The 16161-nt window shown below is 39.9% G+C and overlaps 1 protein-coding gene across 1 annotated transcript in view; it reads right to left on the reverse strand.

The window, feature by feature from the left end:
• The window catches only part of SORCS1 (sortilin related VPS10 domain containing receptor 1), a 615871-nt gene that overhangs the window by 264928 nt on the left and 334782 nt on the right, over positions 1 to 16161 (reverse strand). Inside the window, exon 4 of the mRNA XM_063433805.1 lies at positions 465 to 623. Within this exon, the coding sequence (XP_063289875.1) occupies positions 465 to 623 (159 nt within the window). The remainder of the gene's footprint in view (positions 1 to 464; positions 624 to 16161) is intronic.

Below are 16161 nucleotides of genomic sequence, written 5' to 3' on the forward strand. Positions count from 1 at the left end.
GAAATCTTGCTGAGTGATAGGGCATCAAATACTTATTTCACTCGTTGACATGCAAATCAATGTATAACTTTTTTAACATGCATTTTTCTGGATTTCTTTTTGTTATTCTGTCTCTCATTGTTAAAATACACCTACCATTAAATGTATAGATTGATCTTTTTACTGCATACATACAAGGTAATATACATATAGGATGAAATGCATACCATCCTTAACTGTAATAACAATAAAAAATATTACTTTAACCCCTTAAGGACCAAACTTCTGGAATAAAAGGGAATCATGACATGTCATACATGTCATGTGTCCTTAAACCAAACATTTCAAAACATGTTGGAATTAATTTCATTATTTTCTGCCTAAATGCCACCTACCTTATCTCATATCCTGCCTCCAATCTTCTTTGTGACAAATATACATTACAGCACACACACAGCACTCCAGTCTGGAAAATGTACACTTACCTTTTGATCTTGACTGTAGGCAAGAATCCAATCCTCCTGTTTGGGGTGAAAGAGGAGACTTTGTATATAAAAATTCAGCCTATATTTCTGGTAAGTGGCTCCTTCATCTGAGCTGATCATTAAGCTGCTCTCGATCTCTGGATCCGTCAACAGCATGATCTAGACAGGAAATATGAGATTGCACGTTCTATTATTCAACCACATATTGAACACCAGCAAATAGTTACAAAGACAATTTTTTTAAATAGGCTCATTCTGAATAGACTGTTGTTGATTCACTTCTTTGATAGTAAAACATATGAGCAATCATTTTAATGTTTTCCTTTTTTCTACAGAAATTCCCAAGTAGGACTTTCAGTGACAACCCATCATTTGAGAGTCCGATGGCAGCACAAAGCTTTGGTATAGATTGTACTTGTTTCAGAATGTTTAAGCATAAATTATGCATGGGATGAGCAGAGGCTGTGAGAAAAGTTACCTTCCCTTCTTAATGAACAAACAGCATAGGTAATTCAATTATTAGAGATGAAATATACAATTATTATTATAATGACATTTATTATTATTTACAAACCACCAGTATTTTTCAAAGCACTGTATTATCGGTAAATTAACCAAAAGTAGGGAGTGATCAAAACTCATCTAAAAGAAAGAAGAATCTTATCAGCGAGCCAAAATCTAACATGTAGTAAGTTTTAGAGAGTGCTGAGTGAAATCACCTATGAGCTTAGACTGTTCGGCCACAATATTAAAACCACTGACAGGTAAAGTGACATTGATATTGTTATACTGGCACCTGTCATGGGGTGGGATATATTAGGCAGCAAGTGAACAGTCAGTTCTTGAATCTCATGTGTTGGAAACTGAAAAATGGGCTAGTGAAACGATCTGATTTACTATGACAAGGGAAAACTAATGATGGCTAGATGACTGGATCACATTATCTCCAAAACAGCGATTCTTGTGAGGCTTCTCTGGTATGCAGTGATTAGTATCTGCCAATCCACCAGTGGTGCAAAGAAGGGCAGCTGGTAACAGGCATCAGGGTAATGGGTGCCCAAGGCATATTGAAGCATGTGGGGAGAGGACGCTAGCCTGTCTGGTCCAATCATACAGAAGAGCTGCTGTAGCTCAAACTACTGAAAAATGTAATATTGGTCATGAGAGAGAGTTGTCAGAACACACAGTGCATTGCAGTTTGCTACACATCTGGCTGTGTAGTTGAACGTCGATCAGAGTGACTATAATGAGCCCTGCCCACCATAAAAAATGCCTTCAATGGAGTTGTGAGCATCAGAACTGGTCCATGGAACAATGGAAGAAGGTTAACTGGCCTGATGAATCACATTTTCTATTAGATCAAATAAATTGTGATCTAGTGTGTAGATCGTGCTGGGTTATCCAAGTATGTGTGTGCCATTTACCTGGGTAAGAGATGGCAGCAGGCTACACTATGGGAAGAAGGCAGGCTGCGTTATGCTTTGGGCAATGTTCTGCTGGGAACCTTGGGTCCTGGCATTCATGTGGATATTACCTTTACGCATACCACCTTTCTAGAGATTGTTGCAGACCACATACACCCCTTCATGGAAATGTTATTCCCAGATGGCAGTGGTCTCTTTCAGCAGGATGATGCACTCTGCCACACTGCAAACATTGTTCAGGAATGGTTTGAGGAACATGACTAAGAGTAAAAGTTGCTCGAGGGGTACATACATAATTTCAGGCAGATGATTTTAATGTTGTGGCTTATTATTGTATGGAGACAATGAGGTGTGAGATGAAAGGAAGTAGAGATAGCTTTCAATCCAATCTGCAAGATGGAAAGGAATTCTTAATAAACCTCCAGTGAACCCCACGATGGGATCCCTCAGCAATTTGTTGAGTTCACCAAAATGTGTGTGTGTGTATATATGTATAGCTGATGAAATGGGATTAATCATCCAATATTTTTAATTTAATGAAATTATCCACCCATCAGGCAATTCCTTCTATATATTCATAAAGTTGTTCCCACGCTGTGACTGATGTCTCTCTATTGATGTCTCTCTGAGGTCTCTATTGATTTAAGCATTGATTTAAGACAGCAGTTGGAGGTAGACTAAGCATAGTGTGAATTGTAGTTTGTTACAGAAGGGACACCAGCAAATGTATACTAGGTGGTGAACCCAACAGCATATTTTTGTTCGAAAACCTCTACTAATAAAAAAAAATAGCATTTTACCACAAAGATTCCTATGCTCCTATTTATAGAGAAAATAAAATAGCATCATCTGATGCATTTATCTGCTTACAATGAGCATTCATGTAACATGTTTAGCCTCCGAGTAATAAACTATACGAAAGTGAGATATCTGAGCCCATTAAACATGTTCTACATTATTTGTTGGGTGACCCAAGTGTTTCAGGTTACACTATCTATAAACTAGAATGCCTTCATTAAATCCGAGAAGGTCTTTTAGCAGGGTGATAAAAAACCTTTTTAAGCTGGAGTACCGTAGCATGACAGGCTCTGGCGAGATTACAATGAAGTGCTAGCAGTGTACTATTCACAATAAACAAGAATTTTGATGATTAGATAGAGCACAATGTGATAACTCGAGCTGTTAACAAGTCCTCATATTGATATTTATGTAATACACAAACAACTGGGTTTTCTTACCAAGATAATTTTTTTTTTTTTTCTGTGTGCTTTTGAAAGCTGTTACATCATTTGGATACCTTAGAAACAAAGAGTGAACATGGAGATTGTGGTCCAAAGTTCACACAATTGACTTTTTTTTTTTTTTTTTCTGGTATCATTATTCAGTATCATTATTCTTAAAGGGGAACTGTGACTTAAGATCTTTAGCTTTATGTTCACTTAGCTATTTTTAACAAATTAAATGAAGGAATATGCACCACTGTAACTACTTATATCCTCTGAATGAGTGCCTACATCTTAACTGTCTGTTACATTACATTTTAAGTTAGGAGATGAGGAGTCCCTGGGCACCATCATACCATACAAAGCTAATCCGTTTTCAAATGTTTTAACACCAAAGACACCAGAGTAGAGTCTCCAGGTACCCATCATGCTGCCTTCTCTGTCTTTTCCACAGCTTCTCTGCTATTAGGGAAGCATTGGATTGGTGGCCAATGATTGGCTGAGAGGGTCAGCTGGTGCTCCCAGCCCATCATTGACTGCTTAATGTGAGTGGTAAGTACAGTACCCAGCCTTGGTATGGGGCTGAAATGACTCTTTAAACATAAGTGTCTGTTTCTCTAATGCACTAAGCACTGTCTGTGCCAGGATTTAACTGGATTGCAATACCAAATGATAAAAAAGGAAAACAATGCATCATATATGCAAAGCTTAACACAAGTTATAGGTGATTTTCAATGTTGTATTGAAAGGTGTCATTTCCAGAGACATGGTGGATCCCCTATAAATTGGACTATTTTCCTGTGACACAAGGCAAAGGTTAAAATAAAAGCGGAACTTATCATGTTATTTTAAATCCATCGTGTCTGTAAATCTTTAAGAGAAAAGTCATTTTCAAGTAGAGCACATTCGTGAGTCTAGCTAATAAAATAATTTATTATGTGTGCTATTTTTTTTATACATATATTTATTGATTACATAATGTGACTGTGTTTTCAGTGTGTAGATGATGGTGATGGGGGGGGAGAGGGGGGGGGGCTGTATTGATCTCCTCGTTGTCATTGATACTTCCAATTCAGGAACTGAGAGAAATCAGGAATCCAGGTAAGTACAATTTATTTATTTTCCATTTTATTGTGCCAAAAAGACAAATGGTATAAATAATATTAAAAATATATCATACAGCCCAGGTCCTACGCGTTTCGTTCCCATATGAACTTCATCAGGGACCTCAAATTATATAAAACAAATATAATAATATCAAAATACAATAAAAACTTGTATGTAAGTACGGTATGTATTTATTTGCTCCACTTTTATTATTTTATACAAGTTTGTAATGCTCTTGCTAGTCAGGAGACCAATCAGATCCCTTTACAAACATTTAGTCATTCATGAAAATTATCTATTCATTTATAGGATTGGAAATATGTCTGCTGTTTCCTTTTCACCCTAATAAATGTACTTTGGAGGGAAATGTTTGTCTTTTTTGTTGCATTGAAAGATTTAGTTCCATGTAGTGGTTGAGACATTGTGTCGGGGTCACTAAGCGTTTCACTATTAACATTCTATTCTGAGTAGAATCGATTGCCAGAGGAAAAATGCATAAGAATAAAAACAAACTAAACACTTATTACATCTTGATTTCAGTTGGCAGATTTGTTCACAGCACAGATTACCAAAATGCTGCTGTGAAATCTCTCTGCTAGATTGCTTCCTATTACAATGTAATAATATCAAACCAGAATAACAGAGTGTGAGAGCAAAAAAGGAAGTATTTATTTTTTTCCTTTGCTTTTTACGTCATCCTTACACATTCTATATTTTGTCAGGTCCTGTAAACTGCCTTAGATTGATTAATCGCTTTTCATAGCAAGTCAATATATTTGACACAGAACCCTGAAACAAAACTCAAAGAAGCAATTTGTCATGTTCCATAGAAACAGGAAGAAACTTTATTTGCTCTGCTTTCCCTTTTGATAAATGATCTCAAAATTCTATTTTATAGATCTAGAGTGTTTTATACCAGATGGGGCTGGCTGTACCACGTATAAAATAAATATGGTGTTTACTTATACCGTTAGCGACCTTTTTCCCACCTCCTCAACAATGTATTTTTTTCCCTTAAAGTCATTGTTAATAATTTTCTCTAATTTATTGTAAGTCAATTGCAGCCTTCTGACTTTTAAACAAAGGTCACCAGCATTTGCAATTTCCTGATTATCCGTAATGTTGCCAGAAATGTTATTAGATATGTTACAATTATATGCATTTGGTATATCAGGTCAAAACAAATTATAAATAGCAGTATATATGAACGTAAAAGTGAATCTATAATTTGCAAAATGCGTGGGAGAACAAATTTATCATCTGATGGATATACCAATTTAATTTCTACTCTCACCAATTGTTCATATTAAAGTTGTTGCGGTCACCGGCCCGCCGAGCCTCACGGTCGTGCCCGACCGGCACGACCGCTCCGACTACACGAGCTTACCTGCTCGTCGGCGAGCCGGGAACCGCGCGTGTAGTTCTTCCGGGCATCACGCCCGAATCCAATATGGCGCCGACCACGTGGTCGCGTCTAAGGATAGCCCCGCCCCCGAGAATTATACTAACGTGTGCGTGACGTCACGACGTCAACGCACACGCACGTTCTGGGGTCAGAGGTCGCCCTCTGACCAATCATAGCTTAGAGAGGGGTATTTAAACCCCTAATTCACCCTAGTACTTTGCCATGTCGTGGTTTCAGTTTCCTGGTTTCCTGAGAGTGCTGATTCTGTGTTTCTGATTTCCTGGTATCCTGATCCTTGGCGTTTCCCTGGTTATTCTGATCTCTGGTTTCCCTGACTTGGCTTGTTTTATCGGTATTGAGTATTTTCTGGCTTCCTTGACCTCGGCTTTCCCTTTGACCATTCTCTGTCTCTAGCGTATTAGTCCGGCCATTCTAAGGTCCGGTTTACGCTCTATCCTATTATTTTCCTTTTCTTACTTATGTATATGTTTACATAAGTTCTGCGTGCTGGACCACATTACTAGTCGTGACATTACGACATGGCCATGGATCCTGCAGAACTATGCAAGCATATGATCGCATGTGAGAGTAGGGTGGAGGATATGGACCACAGGTTAGACCAATTTGCCCAGGCATTTCAGACCTTGCTCCAGAGGACTGCCTATTTAGAGGTTCCTCCGGTACCACCTGTGGTTCCGCCACCTGTAGTGGTTCCCGTACCACATAAACCACCGTCCATAACCTTGTCACCGCCCCCTCGCTATGGAGGTGATTCCAAGGAATTCAGAGGTTTTTTAAACCAAATTGAATACCACTTTGAGGCCTCCCCAGGTTCATTCCCAACAGATAGATCTAAAATAGGCTATCTGATGAACCAATTAACAGGAAAGGCCTTAACCTGGGCTAACCCCTTATGGGAAAGTGGTGACGCAGTAGCCCGTGATTACAATACGTTTCTTACGGCCTTTAAGGCTACGTTTGAACCTAAAGGCAGGGAGAAGAACGCTGCCAAAGCCCTTATGAGAATCAAGCAAGGCAGTCGTTCTGTAGCCGATTATGCAATAGAGTTCAGGACATTAGCATCTGAGGTTGATTGGACCAATAGTGGTCTGGTGGCTGCTTTCTCTGAGGGTCTAGCTGAGAGTATACAAGATGAGACTGCAGCTAGAGACCTTCCGGTTAATCTTAACGAATTTATTGCATACATGATAGACATTGATAACCGGCTCAGAGAGAGAGAGAAAAACAAACAACGTAACAGACGTTCTAATTTGTCCATAGCCCCTCGTTTCTCTAACCCAGTGGTGAGTAGCCAAACGCCTCTTCCGGAACCTGAACCCATGCAATTGGGTAGCGCTAAACTCACTGAGGCAGAGAGACAACACAGACGTAACGAGGGGTTATGTATGTATTGTGGCAAGAAGGGACATCTAAGATCGTCATGCCCGGTTCGGCCGGAAAACTTGCACACCTAAGGCACGTACGGGGACCGACCTTAGGTGTGATGTATATGTCCCCTAAATTGACTAAGAACCGTTTCCTGGTCAAAGTAACCTTATCTTTCGAGAACACTACTGTTCAGTGTGAGGCTATGATTGACTCTGGGGCAGCGGAGAATTTCCTAGACAAAGAGTTCTCTGCTAAACATCTCCTGCCCTTAAGACATAAAGAGAAACCTATAGCAGTCGAGGCCATTGATGGAAGGCCTCTTACCCAGCCTTTCATCACACACGAAACTCTGCCAATCACTGTTTCAGTGGGTATTCTCCACTCTGAAGAAATTACCTTTCAAATCATATCTTCACCTACAGTTCCGATAATACTCGGTTTCCCTTGGCTCCTGAAACACAATCCACGTTTAGATTGGATTGAAGGAGAGATTGTGAGTTGGGGTGAGAGATGCAAAGGTGTTTGCTTTAAGCAAATCCCACAACCTATTGGCACCATTAATGTTCCTGTTACACCTCCCTTGACCACACAAATTCCTCAGCAGTATATGGATTTGAAAGAGGTATTTAACAAGGTCCAGTCAGAAGGGTTACCTCCTCATAGACCTTATGACTGTACTATAAACTTGTTACCAGGGACTATGCCTCCCAAGGGAGGAGTCTATGCCTTGTCCCCCCAGGAAAATCTTTGTTTGGAGGAATATTTTAAGGATGCTCTCAGAAAGGGTCATATCCGTAGGTCCTCCTCACCAGCCGGGGCTGGATTCTTCTTTGTCTCTAAAAAAGAAGGAGACCTACGCCCTTGTATTGATTATAGGGGTTTGAATAGGATTACCATAAAAAATGCCTACCCTATTCCCCTTATATCAGAGCTATTCGACAGATTAAAGGGAGCTCGAGTCTTTACCAAGCTCGATCTCCGAAGTGCCTACAATCTAGTCAGAATTAAGGACGGTCACGAATGGAAGACCGCATTTAACACCAGAATGGGACATTACGAATACCTGGTTATGCCGTTTGGATTATGTAACGCTCCAGCGGTATTCCAGGATTTTATCAACGATGTCCTAAGAGAGTACCTTCACATGTTCGTTCTAGTGTATTTGGACGACATTCTCATCTATTCCCCAGACCTAGAGACACATCACGAACATGTGAGAATTGTACTGAAAACCCTGTTACAGAACGGCCTTTACTGTAAACTGGAGAAATGCCAGTTTGACCAAACGGAGATACAATTCCTTGGATACGTTATATCTCCGTCTGGTTTCCAGATGGATCCTCGTAAACTGGAGGCAGTCTTACAGTGGCCATTACCCAAGGGCCTTAAAGCTACTCAACGCTTTATAGGTTTTGCGAATTACTACCGCAAATTCATAAGGGGATTTTCCTCCGTGATTTCCCCTATAACCAATTTAACAAAAAAAGGAGCAAATTGTATATCGTGGCCCAAAGAAGCAAGAGAGGCATTTGAACGATTAAAATCTTTATTTTCCTCAGCACCTGTCCTGACCCATCCTGATCCATCCAAACCATTTATCCTAGAGGTGGATGCATCAGAGACAGGAGTTGGAGCCATTCTGTCTCAAAGAGAGAGTCCTGATACGCCTTTACATCCCTGTGGATTTTACTCTCGCAAACTCACACCTGCAGAGAGGAATTACGACATAGGGAATAGGGAACTTTTGGCCATTGTACTTGCCCTTAAGGAATGGAGGCATCTCTTGGAAGGTTCCAAAGAGCCACTTTTGATCTTTACTGATCATAAGAATTTGGCTTATATTGGGGACGCTAAGAGACTGTCCTCTCGTCAGGCTAGGTGGTCATTGTTCCTCTCCCGATTCAATTTCGTAATTACATACAGACCTGGTACTAAAAACACCAAGGCAGATGCACTTTCTCGGCAGTTTGAGACAGATGAAGTTCCGGAACAGGTGATATATCCTATTGTACCTCCTGAATGCCTCATTGCCACTACAGTTTCCGAAGTGTCTTCTCCACTCTTCTGTGCCATAATAGCAGATCAAACTCAGGCACCTGTGGGAAAACCTCCGGACAAACTGTATGTGTCACCTCAGTTTCAAAAGAAGGTACTAGATTTGTTCCATGACAGCCTCACAGCGGGCCATCCTGGAGTCCATAAAACTCTCTCTGCCATCTCCAGGAGATTTTGGTGGCCTGCTCTTAGAAACGATGTCAAAGATTATGTTGGGGCATGTCAAATATGTGCTGTTTCTAAAGTTCCTCCCAGGTCACCTCCTGGACTATTACAACCACTGCCCATACCTAGTGCTCCATGGACCCACTTGGCCATGGATTTCATTGTGGATCTACCCAGTTCAAACGGGTTTAATACAGTCCTTATGGTCATTGATAGATTCACGAAGATGGCACATTTCGTCCCACTTAAAAAATTACCATCTGCTCAAGATCTAGTTCAAATATTCTTGAGAGAGATCTTTCGGTTGCACGGTGTACCCAAAAGCATAGTATCTGACAGAGGTACCCAGTTTGTTTCTAGGTTTTGGCGTTCCTTTTGCAAACAATTGGGCGTCGAACTCTCCTTTTCGTCAGCATATCACCCTCAAACAAATGGAGCAGCAGAGAGGGCGAATCAGTCTTTAGAAGCCTATTTACGTTGCTTTATAAATGCCAATAAATCTAACTGGTACGAGCTCTTACCCATGGCTGAGTTCGCCAGAAACAACGCCACTCATGAATCTTCTAATCACAGTCCATTCTTTGTTAATCAGGGTTATCACCCCACTGTTTTTCCTTCTGCATTCTCAGACACAGAAATCCCCGCTTTGAACACCCGTTTAGATTCGATTCATGATACTTGGGATTCCGTCCATTCAGCTCTGCAAAAAGCCTCATTACGAGCGAAGGTCCAAGCTGACAAGAAACGGGGCGCTAATCCTGTCTATATTCCAGGTGACAGGGTGTGGCTCTCCACAAGACATATCAAGCTTAAGGTCCCATCCATGAAATTTGCCCCTCGGTATATTGGTCCCTTTCGAGTTACCCAACGTATTAATCCAGTGACCTATACTTTGGCACTACCGGCTCATATGAGAATAGCGAATACTTTCCATGTGTCTTTGCTCAAGCCCCTTACTTGCAATCGCTACACAAGGGTATCCACTCCTCCTCCGCCCTTGGTAGTGGGTGATCAAGAGGAATACGAAGTCCGTTCTATCATGGACTCCAAATTATCCAGAGGTGTCTTGTCCTATCTCGTTGACTGGAAGGGTTATGGTCCCGAGGAACGTTGTTGGGTTCCTGCTGACCGGGTCCATGCGCCCCGTCTTATCCGGTCATTTCACAACCGCTTTCCTCTTAAGCCGGGTCCTTCCCGCTCGGTGCGCGGTCTTCGAGTGGGGGGTACTGTTGCGGTCACCGGCCCGCCGAGCCTCACGGTCGTGCCCGACCGGCACGACCGCTCCGACTACACGAGCTTACCTGCTCGTCGGCGAGCCGGGAACCGCGCGTGTAGTTCTTCCGGGCATCACGCCCGAATCCAATATGGCGCCGACCACGTGGTCGCGTCTAAGGATAGCCCCGCCCCCGAGAATTATACTAACGTGTGCGTGACGTCACGACGTCAACGCACACGCACGTTCTGGGGTCAGAGGTCGCCCTCTGACCAATCATAGCTTAGAGAGGGGTATTTAAACCCCTAATTCACCCTAGTACTTTGCCATGTCGTGGTTTCAGTTTCCTGGTTTCCTGAGAGTGCTGATTCTGTGTTTCTGATTTCCTGGTATCCTGATCCTTGGCGTTTCCCTGGTTATTCTGATCTCTGGTTTCCCTGACTTGGCTTGTTTTATCGGTATTGAGTATTTTCTGGCTTCCTTGACCTCGGCTTTCCCTTTGACCATTCTCTGTCTCTAGCGTATTAGTCCGGCCATTCTAAGGTCCGGTTTACGCTCTATCCTATTATTTTCCTTTTCTTACTTATGTATATGTTTACATAAGTTCTGCGTGCTGGACCACATTACTAGTCGTGACAAAAGTTCAGTGGCTGTTGGTAAAGGCTGCAGGAGCTGTGAATTAGGCAAGTGCAAAGTTTGTTTTGGCCATAAACAAATAGATTGTGTCTGAATCAAACATCTTATGATCCAATGAATGGATTCATCTGAGAAATAAATGGACGAATAGATTTGGCTTATGATTCAAATTAAACCATTTATTTATGGACAAATACATTGTTGCACATGTCCATAAATGCTGTCATTTACAGAAAATAACATTCGACCTACTTCATGCTAGCCAAATTTCTAACAAATGTATATAGTCACAAAGTTAATCTAGGTTAATAAAAGACACAAGTCCAGCAAGTCCAACCTTTGAAACCTATTTCTTTATGCTGTCGCTCTAAATCAAGTTGAAAAAAAAAAAAAAAACAATTTAATCCATTTTCATTTTTAACCAAAATTGAAAAAAAAAAAAAAAATGGCAGTCAGATTAATTCTGGGATCAACAACCTGTTAACACACAGATATTATAACTATACCCTTGTATTTCTTTTTTTTTTTTTAAAAACACATCCAGTCATTTTTAAAAATGATCTGTAGTAGAGGTAGGCAAAATTCAGCACTCAATATTTTGTGGACTGAATCACCTTTGATGTTCTGCCTGAATTATGTCTGCAAGACCATTATGGGAGATGGACTCCACAATATCTGAAGTGCCAAAGGTTGCCTAACCCTGATTTATGGAATCTGAAAAGAACAACCTCTTCAGGCAGATAATTCCACAACTTTAAGAACATTTTTTTCTGCTATAAGTGAAAATTAATTACCTATTAAAATTGTATATTCCTGCTAAAAAACAGGTTAGCACATACTGGTTTGTTCTGACCCTATTATATATTTCATATAGCAGCAAATTAGATTTCTAGCGCTTGATCCTTATATGTACAGAAGCTGAACCTTCCCAAACCAGAGTCTCTTCTTTCTGGTCGTAGATACAAATAGAACGGGGAATGTAAGGAAGCAGCGCTTAACAAATAAAATCTTTGTGTGGAATCCAATGGAGCCAATATAAAAGAGAAAACAAAATGGGACAGGAATACTAATCTAGTGTAGTATGTCTATAAAAGCAGAGGCAAAATATAAAGAAAAATATTGCACTCACACTTTTCTGGAGCTAAAGATCAACTACAGAGCACAGTGTATGGACAGCACAATCCCCGTCTAAGTGTCCTTTGAAAAATCCTTTTGTATAGGTGAAACGCATTAATATGTTACTTATTTTCTTTTAATTTGTTTAATGACACTTTGAAAAAGCCTTTTGTATAGGTGAAACGTGTTAGTGTGTTACTTATTTTCTTTTCCTTTGTTTTATAAAATGTATTTGTATTTTACCTTCGGATCTCCACTAAACATATTTTATTGGAGAAGCTGTATCTCACATTCCTGGGTGTGGAACAAACCACCCATGCTGTTAAGGACTGAACAATTTCCATTGAGCATCATCCTGAATACATCACGTGGATTATTGGAATAAGGATACGATACCAGAGGGAATCAAGACCATCCTGATATGCATAGACGGGGATTGTACCGCCCATACGCTGTGATCTGGAGCTGATCTTTAGCTCCAGAAAAGTGTGAGTGCAATATTTTTTCTTTATATTTTGCCTCTGCTTTTATAGACATACTATACTATATTATTATTCCTGTTCAATTTTGTTTTCTCCCGTATATTGGCTCCATTGGTTTCCACACAAGGATTTTAATTGTTAAGTGCTGCTTCCCTTCATTCCCCGTTCTATTATATACTTGTATAGTGCTATCATATCCCAACACATAACTTGCAATGGTCACTTTAAGATCACTTTAAGATAATTTATAACCACTTTTGTATAGTTTGAACATGTTTCATTTACAACTACTCCATGAGTACTATCTTTAACCCAATGTTCTATCCAAGAACAAGCTTTTTCATTTAAACCAACTGATTTAAATTTTAATAGCAGTATTTTGGTGGAACTGTATCGAATGTCTTATTAAAATCCAAATAGATCACATCTACTTGCTCACCCTAGTCTATATTGCTATAACTTCTTCATTGAATGAAATTCAATTTGTTTGGCATGACATGTGTTTCAAAAAACCATGTTTACTTCTACTAATGATATTGTTGTTTAAAATTATTTTTTTTAAATATTATCCATTAACAGTCCTCCAAATAATTGTCCCAACCACAGATGTTTAGCTCACAGTTTCAAAGTTGAACTTTTGAAACATTTTTAAATATATACCACATCTGCCTTTCTTCAACCCTCCAGAAAGAAAGAAATAATGAAACAGTAGTATGGATATTTCTACACTAATCTCCCAACATATGTGCGAGTTAATACCTGGATCTGGGGCTTTATTTGCATTAACACTATTTAATTGCTGTTCGATTTTATCCTGTGTTAACCAATTATATGTTTTAAAGATTACTTCGAATTTCTGCCTTGTCTTTATCCTCCTTGGTTAACTCACCCATTTCACTTTCCAAAACCATCTCTCTTAACCTTTTTGGCACTATTGTACTTAAAGAAAAACTATTTGGGGTTGGTCTTTGTGATGACCCTGAGTGACATCACATGCTGACACAGTTTTTAATTGCTTTTATCACATTAATTGTGCATCACATATACTCACAATGCTCTTACAAAAGATGAATTAAATACGCTTTAGTTTATTTAGCACTAGCACTCTTTAATTTGTCTCCCACATGTTATTATTATAGTGTAGGGCCCTCTGATATATGGGGTACTGTTAAGTAGTGGTGGGCCCAACCCAATATGGCCATATGGTGGAACTGAATCCCCATATATGTTTGCTGAGAGAGGCGATTTTAAGTAGCCTTATAAGAATTAAAATGTATTTGTATGTGTGTGATGTATCTTATTCTGTATGGTCACTATGGCAGCACCATTTCTACAAAAGAATGAGATGTATGGGTGTTATTAAGGAAGTCACTGAAGAACTGACTTGTATGCTCCCATTGTGCCTGTCACTAAAATAAATGATAAAGTTTGCATTTGTAAGGATTTAAAACACTCAAATGAGGCAGCACAGAAAGGGGGCAGGGCCATGACTGGGGAAACTTATTTTTTTTCACGTTAAGCTCTGCAATACATGTTGAAACCAGCTCACTGTGTTACATGCATTGCATGGCAGTCTTGCACTCTTTGGCATTGAGTATTTCATTTTCTAATTTACACCATCCAACTGCCTTTTTGTGAGTTCTGTTGGCATACTAATATTTGATACAGCATGCTATTGACCCATCTAATTTAAATGTTTTGAATGCCATGTTCTTACTGTTTATTACTTGACTTAAACATTTTACTGTTCATTGGTTTTAATTTGCTTCTTTTATATTTGCTTTCCAATTATGTATTGAGAAATGTGCTACTGTAGAATTTATTTAAAGATCCTCTGTTTATCCTTTGTACTTTTGCTATTGCATGGGTTCTGCCAGTCAATTTGTTAAAGATGCCCTTATCCTATTGAAACACATCATTTTAAATTAAGCTTTTTTGTAAACCCCACATACCCCACAGACAAGCATACGTTTAAGTTGGTGCTTCTACTAATTGAGACATGAAAGTGTGAAAAACTGTTTCACTTAACTGTACTACTAGTCCCTTTGGCACAGTTAAGGTCGGGATAATTAAAATCTTCATTGATTAGCAAATTACCCAGCTGTGCAGTTTCTCTTCAACATCATTATTAATGTTTGGGGATCTGTAACATATTCCTATTATTCAACTAATGAACTCCTATGCTATTATATTTTTTCTGTCCTTCCTAAATAATGTATATTCCTTTAAATTAATAGCCCAATAGAGTGTTTCATCCCATCGATTCTCAATAATTCCAATTATGTCATACTGTTCCTTGTATGCCAGTATATCAGGCTCCCCCATTTTGCTACACAAGTTTCAAGCATTAGAAATGTAAAGTTAAGGGGACACTGTAGGCAGCTAATTGAAGTGGTATGGGTGCAGTGCCCCTTTTGCATTGTTTACATTGCAGCTCTAAGTCTGCCCTCAGTGGCTGTCTACCACACAGCCACTAGAGGGCTTCCTGAATTGTAATGGACCTTTGGTCCAGTATCTAAAGCTGGACATCCTCACACTCTGAGTTTTTAACCCTGTATTGACCAGAGGGGGAGGGGGAGGGGCTTTGTATTCCTGACACAACGGTATCCCTTTAACATTTTTTTTAACTTTATTTGAAAAAGAAGTTTCAATCTTATGAGTCTTCCCATCTCCACCATCCTGGACTTTAGCTGAATTCCATATCCTTTCTGTTCAAACTACCACATTTATCCTTGTTCCAACAGTGCTCTAGAAATCCCAAACCCTCCTTCCTACACCAAGACGTTAGCCATGCAGAGACCTCTATAATTTCCTGTTGCATTCCCACTGTAGCATGCGGCACAGGTAGTATTTCAGAAAATACCACCGTGAAGGTCTTCTTCTTAAGTTTGCTTCCTAATTCCCTGAACTCATTCTTTAGGACACTCCATCTTCCTTTGACTTTGTCATTGGTACCAATATGGACCATAACAGCCAGATCATCCCCACTTCTCCCAATTATCTGTTCACACTGTTGTGACATGCCGAACCCAAGCACCTGGGAGACAGCAAGCTGTCTAGTTGAAGCAATCAGAGCAATAGATTATGCTATCTACTCTTTTAATATTAGAATCTCATAGCACAACAACCTGCCTACCTTTTCTCCATACTTGATTCCAGCCATACTATAGGAGCTGTTCCCTCAGCTGTTAGGAGGAGCAGCTTCCTCCAGAACTACTCTTAAGTTGATACTCTTAACATGTTGACTCAAATGAGCAAATCTGCTGGGGCATACAAAATCAGCCTTCCTCTTCCCTCCCCCTCGACTACCAGAATTCACTGTCACCCAGCTACCTGTCCATTCCCCAACTGGCTCATCTTCTCGTACTCCACTAGCTGCCTCCAATAAACTCTGCTCAGTGAGTGGTATTCCCTTTTCAAAGTTGTCAATCTCAGTGTTGAAATTTGATTCTCCAAAGCTCCAGTCTTAGTTTCTAGAGCAG

Source organism: Pelobates fuscus, chromosome 10, assembly GCF_036172605.1.
Source record: "Pelobates fuscus isolate aPelFus1 chromosome 10, aPelFus1.pri, whole genome shotgun sequence".
NCBI lineage: Eukaryota > Metazoa > Chordata > Amphibia > Anura > Pelobatidae > Pelobates > Pelobates fuscus.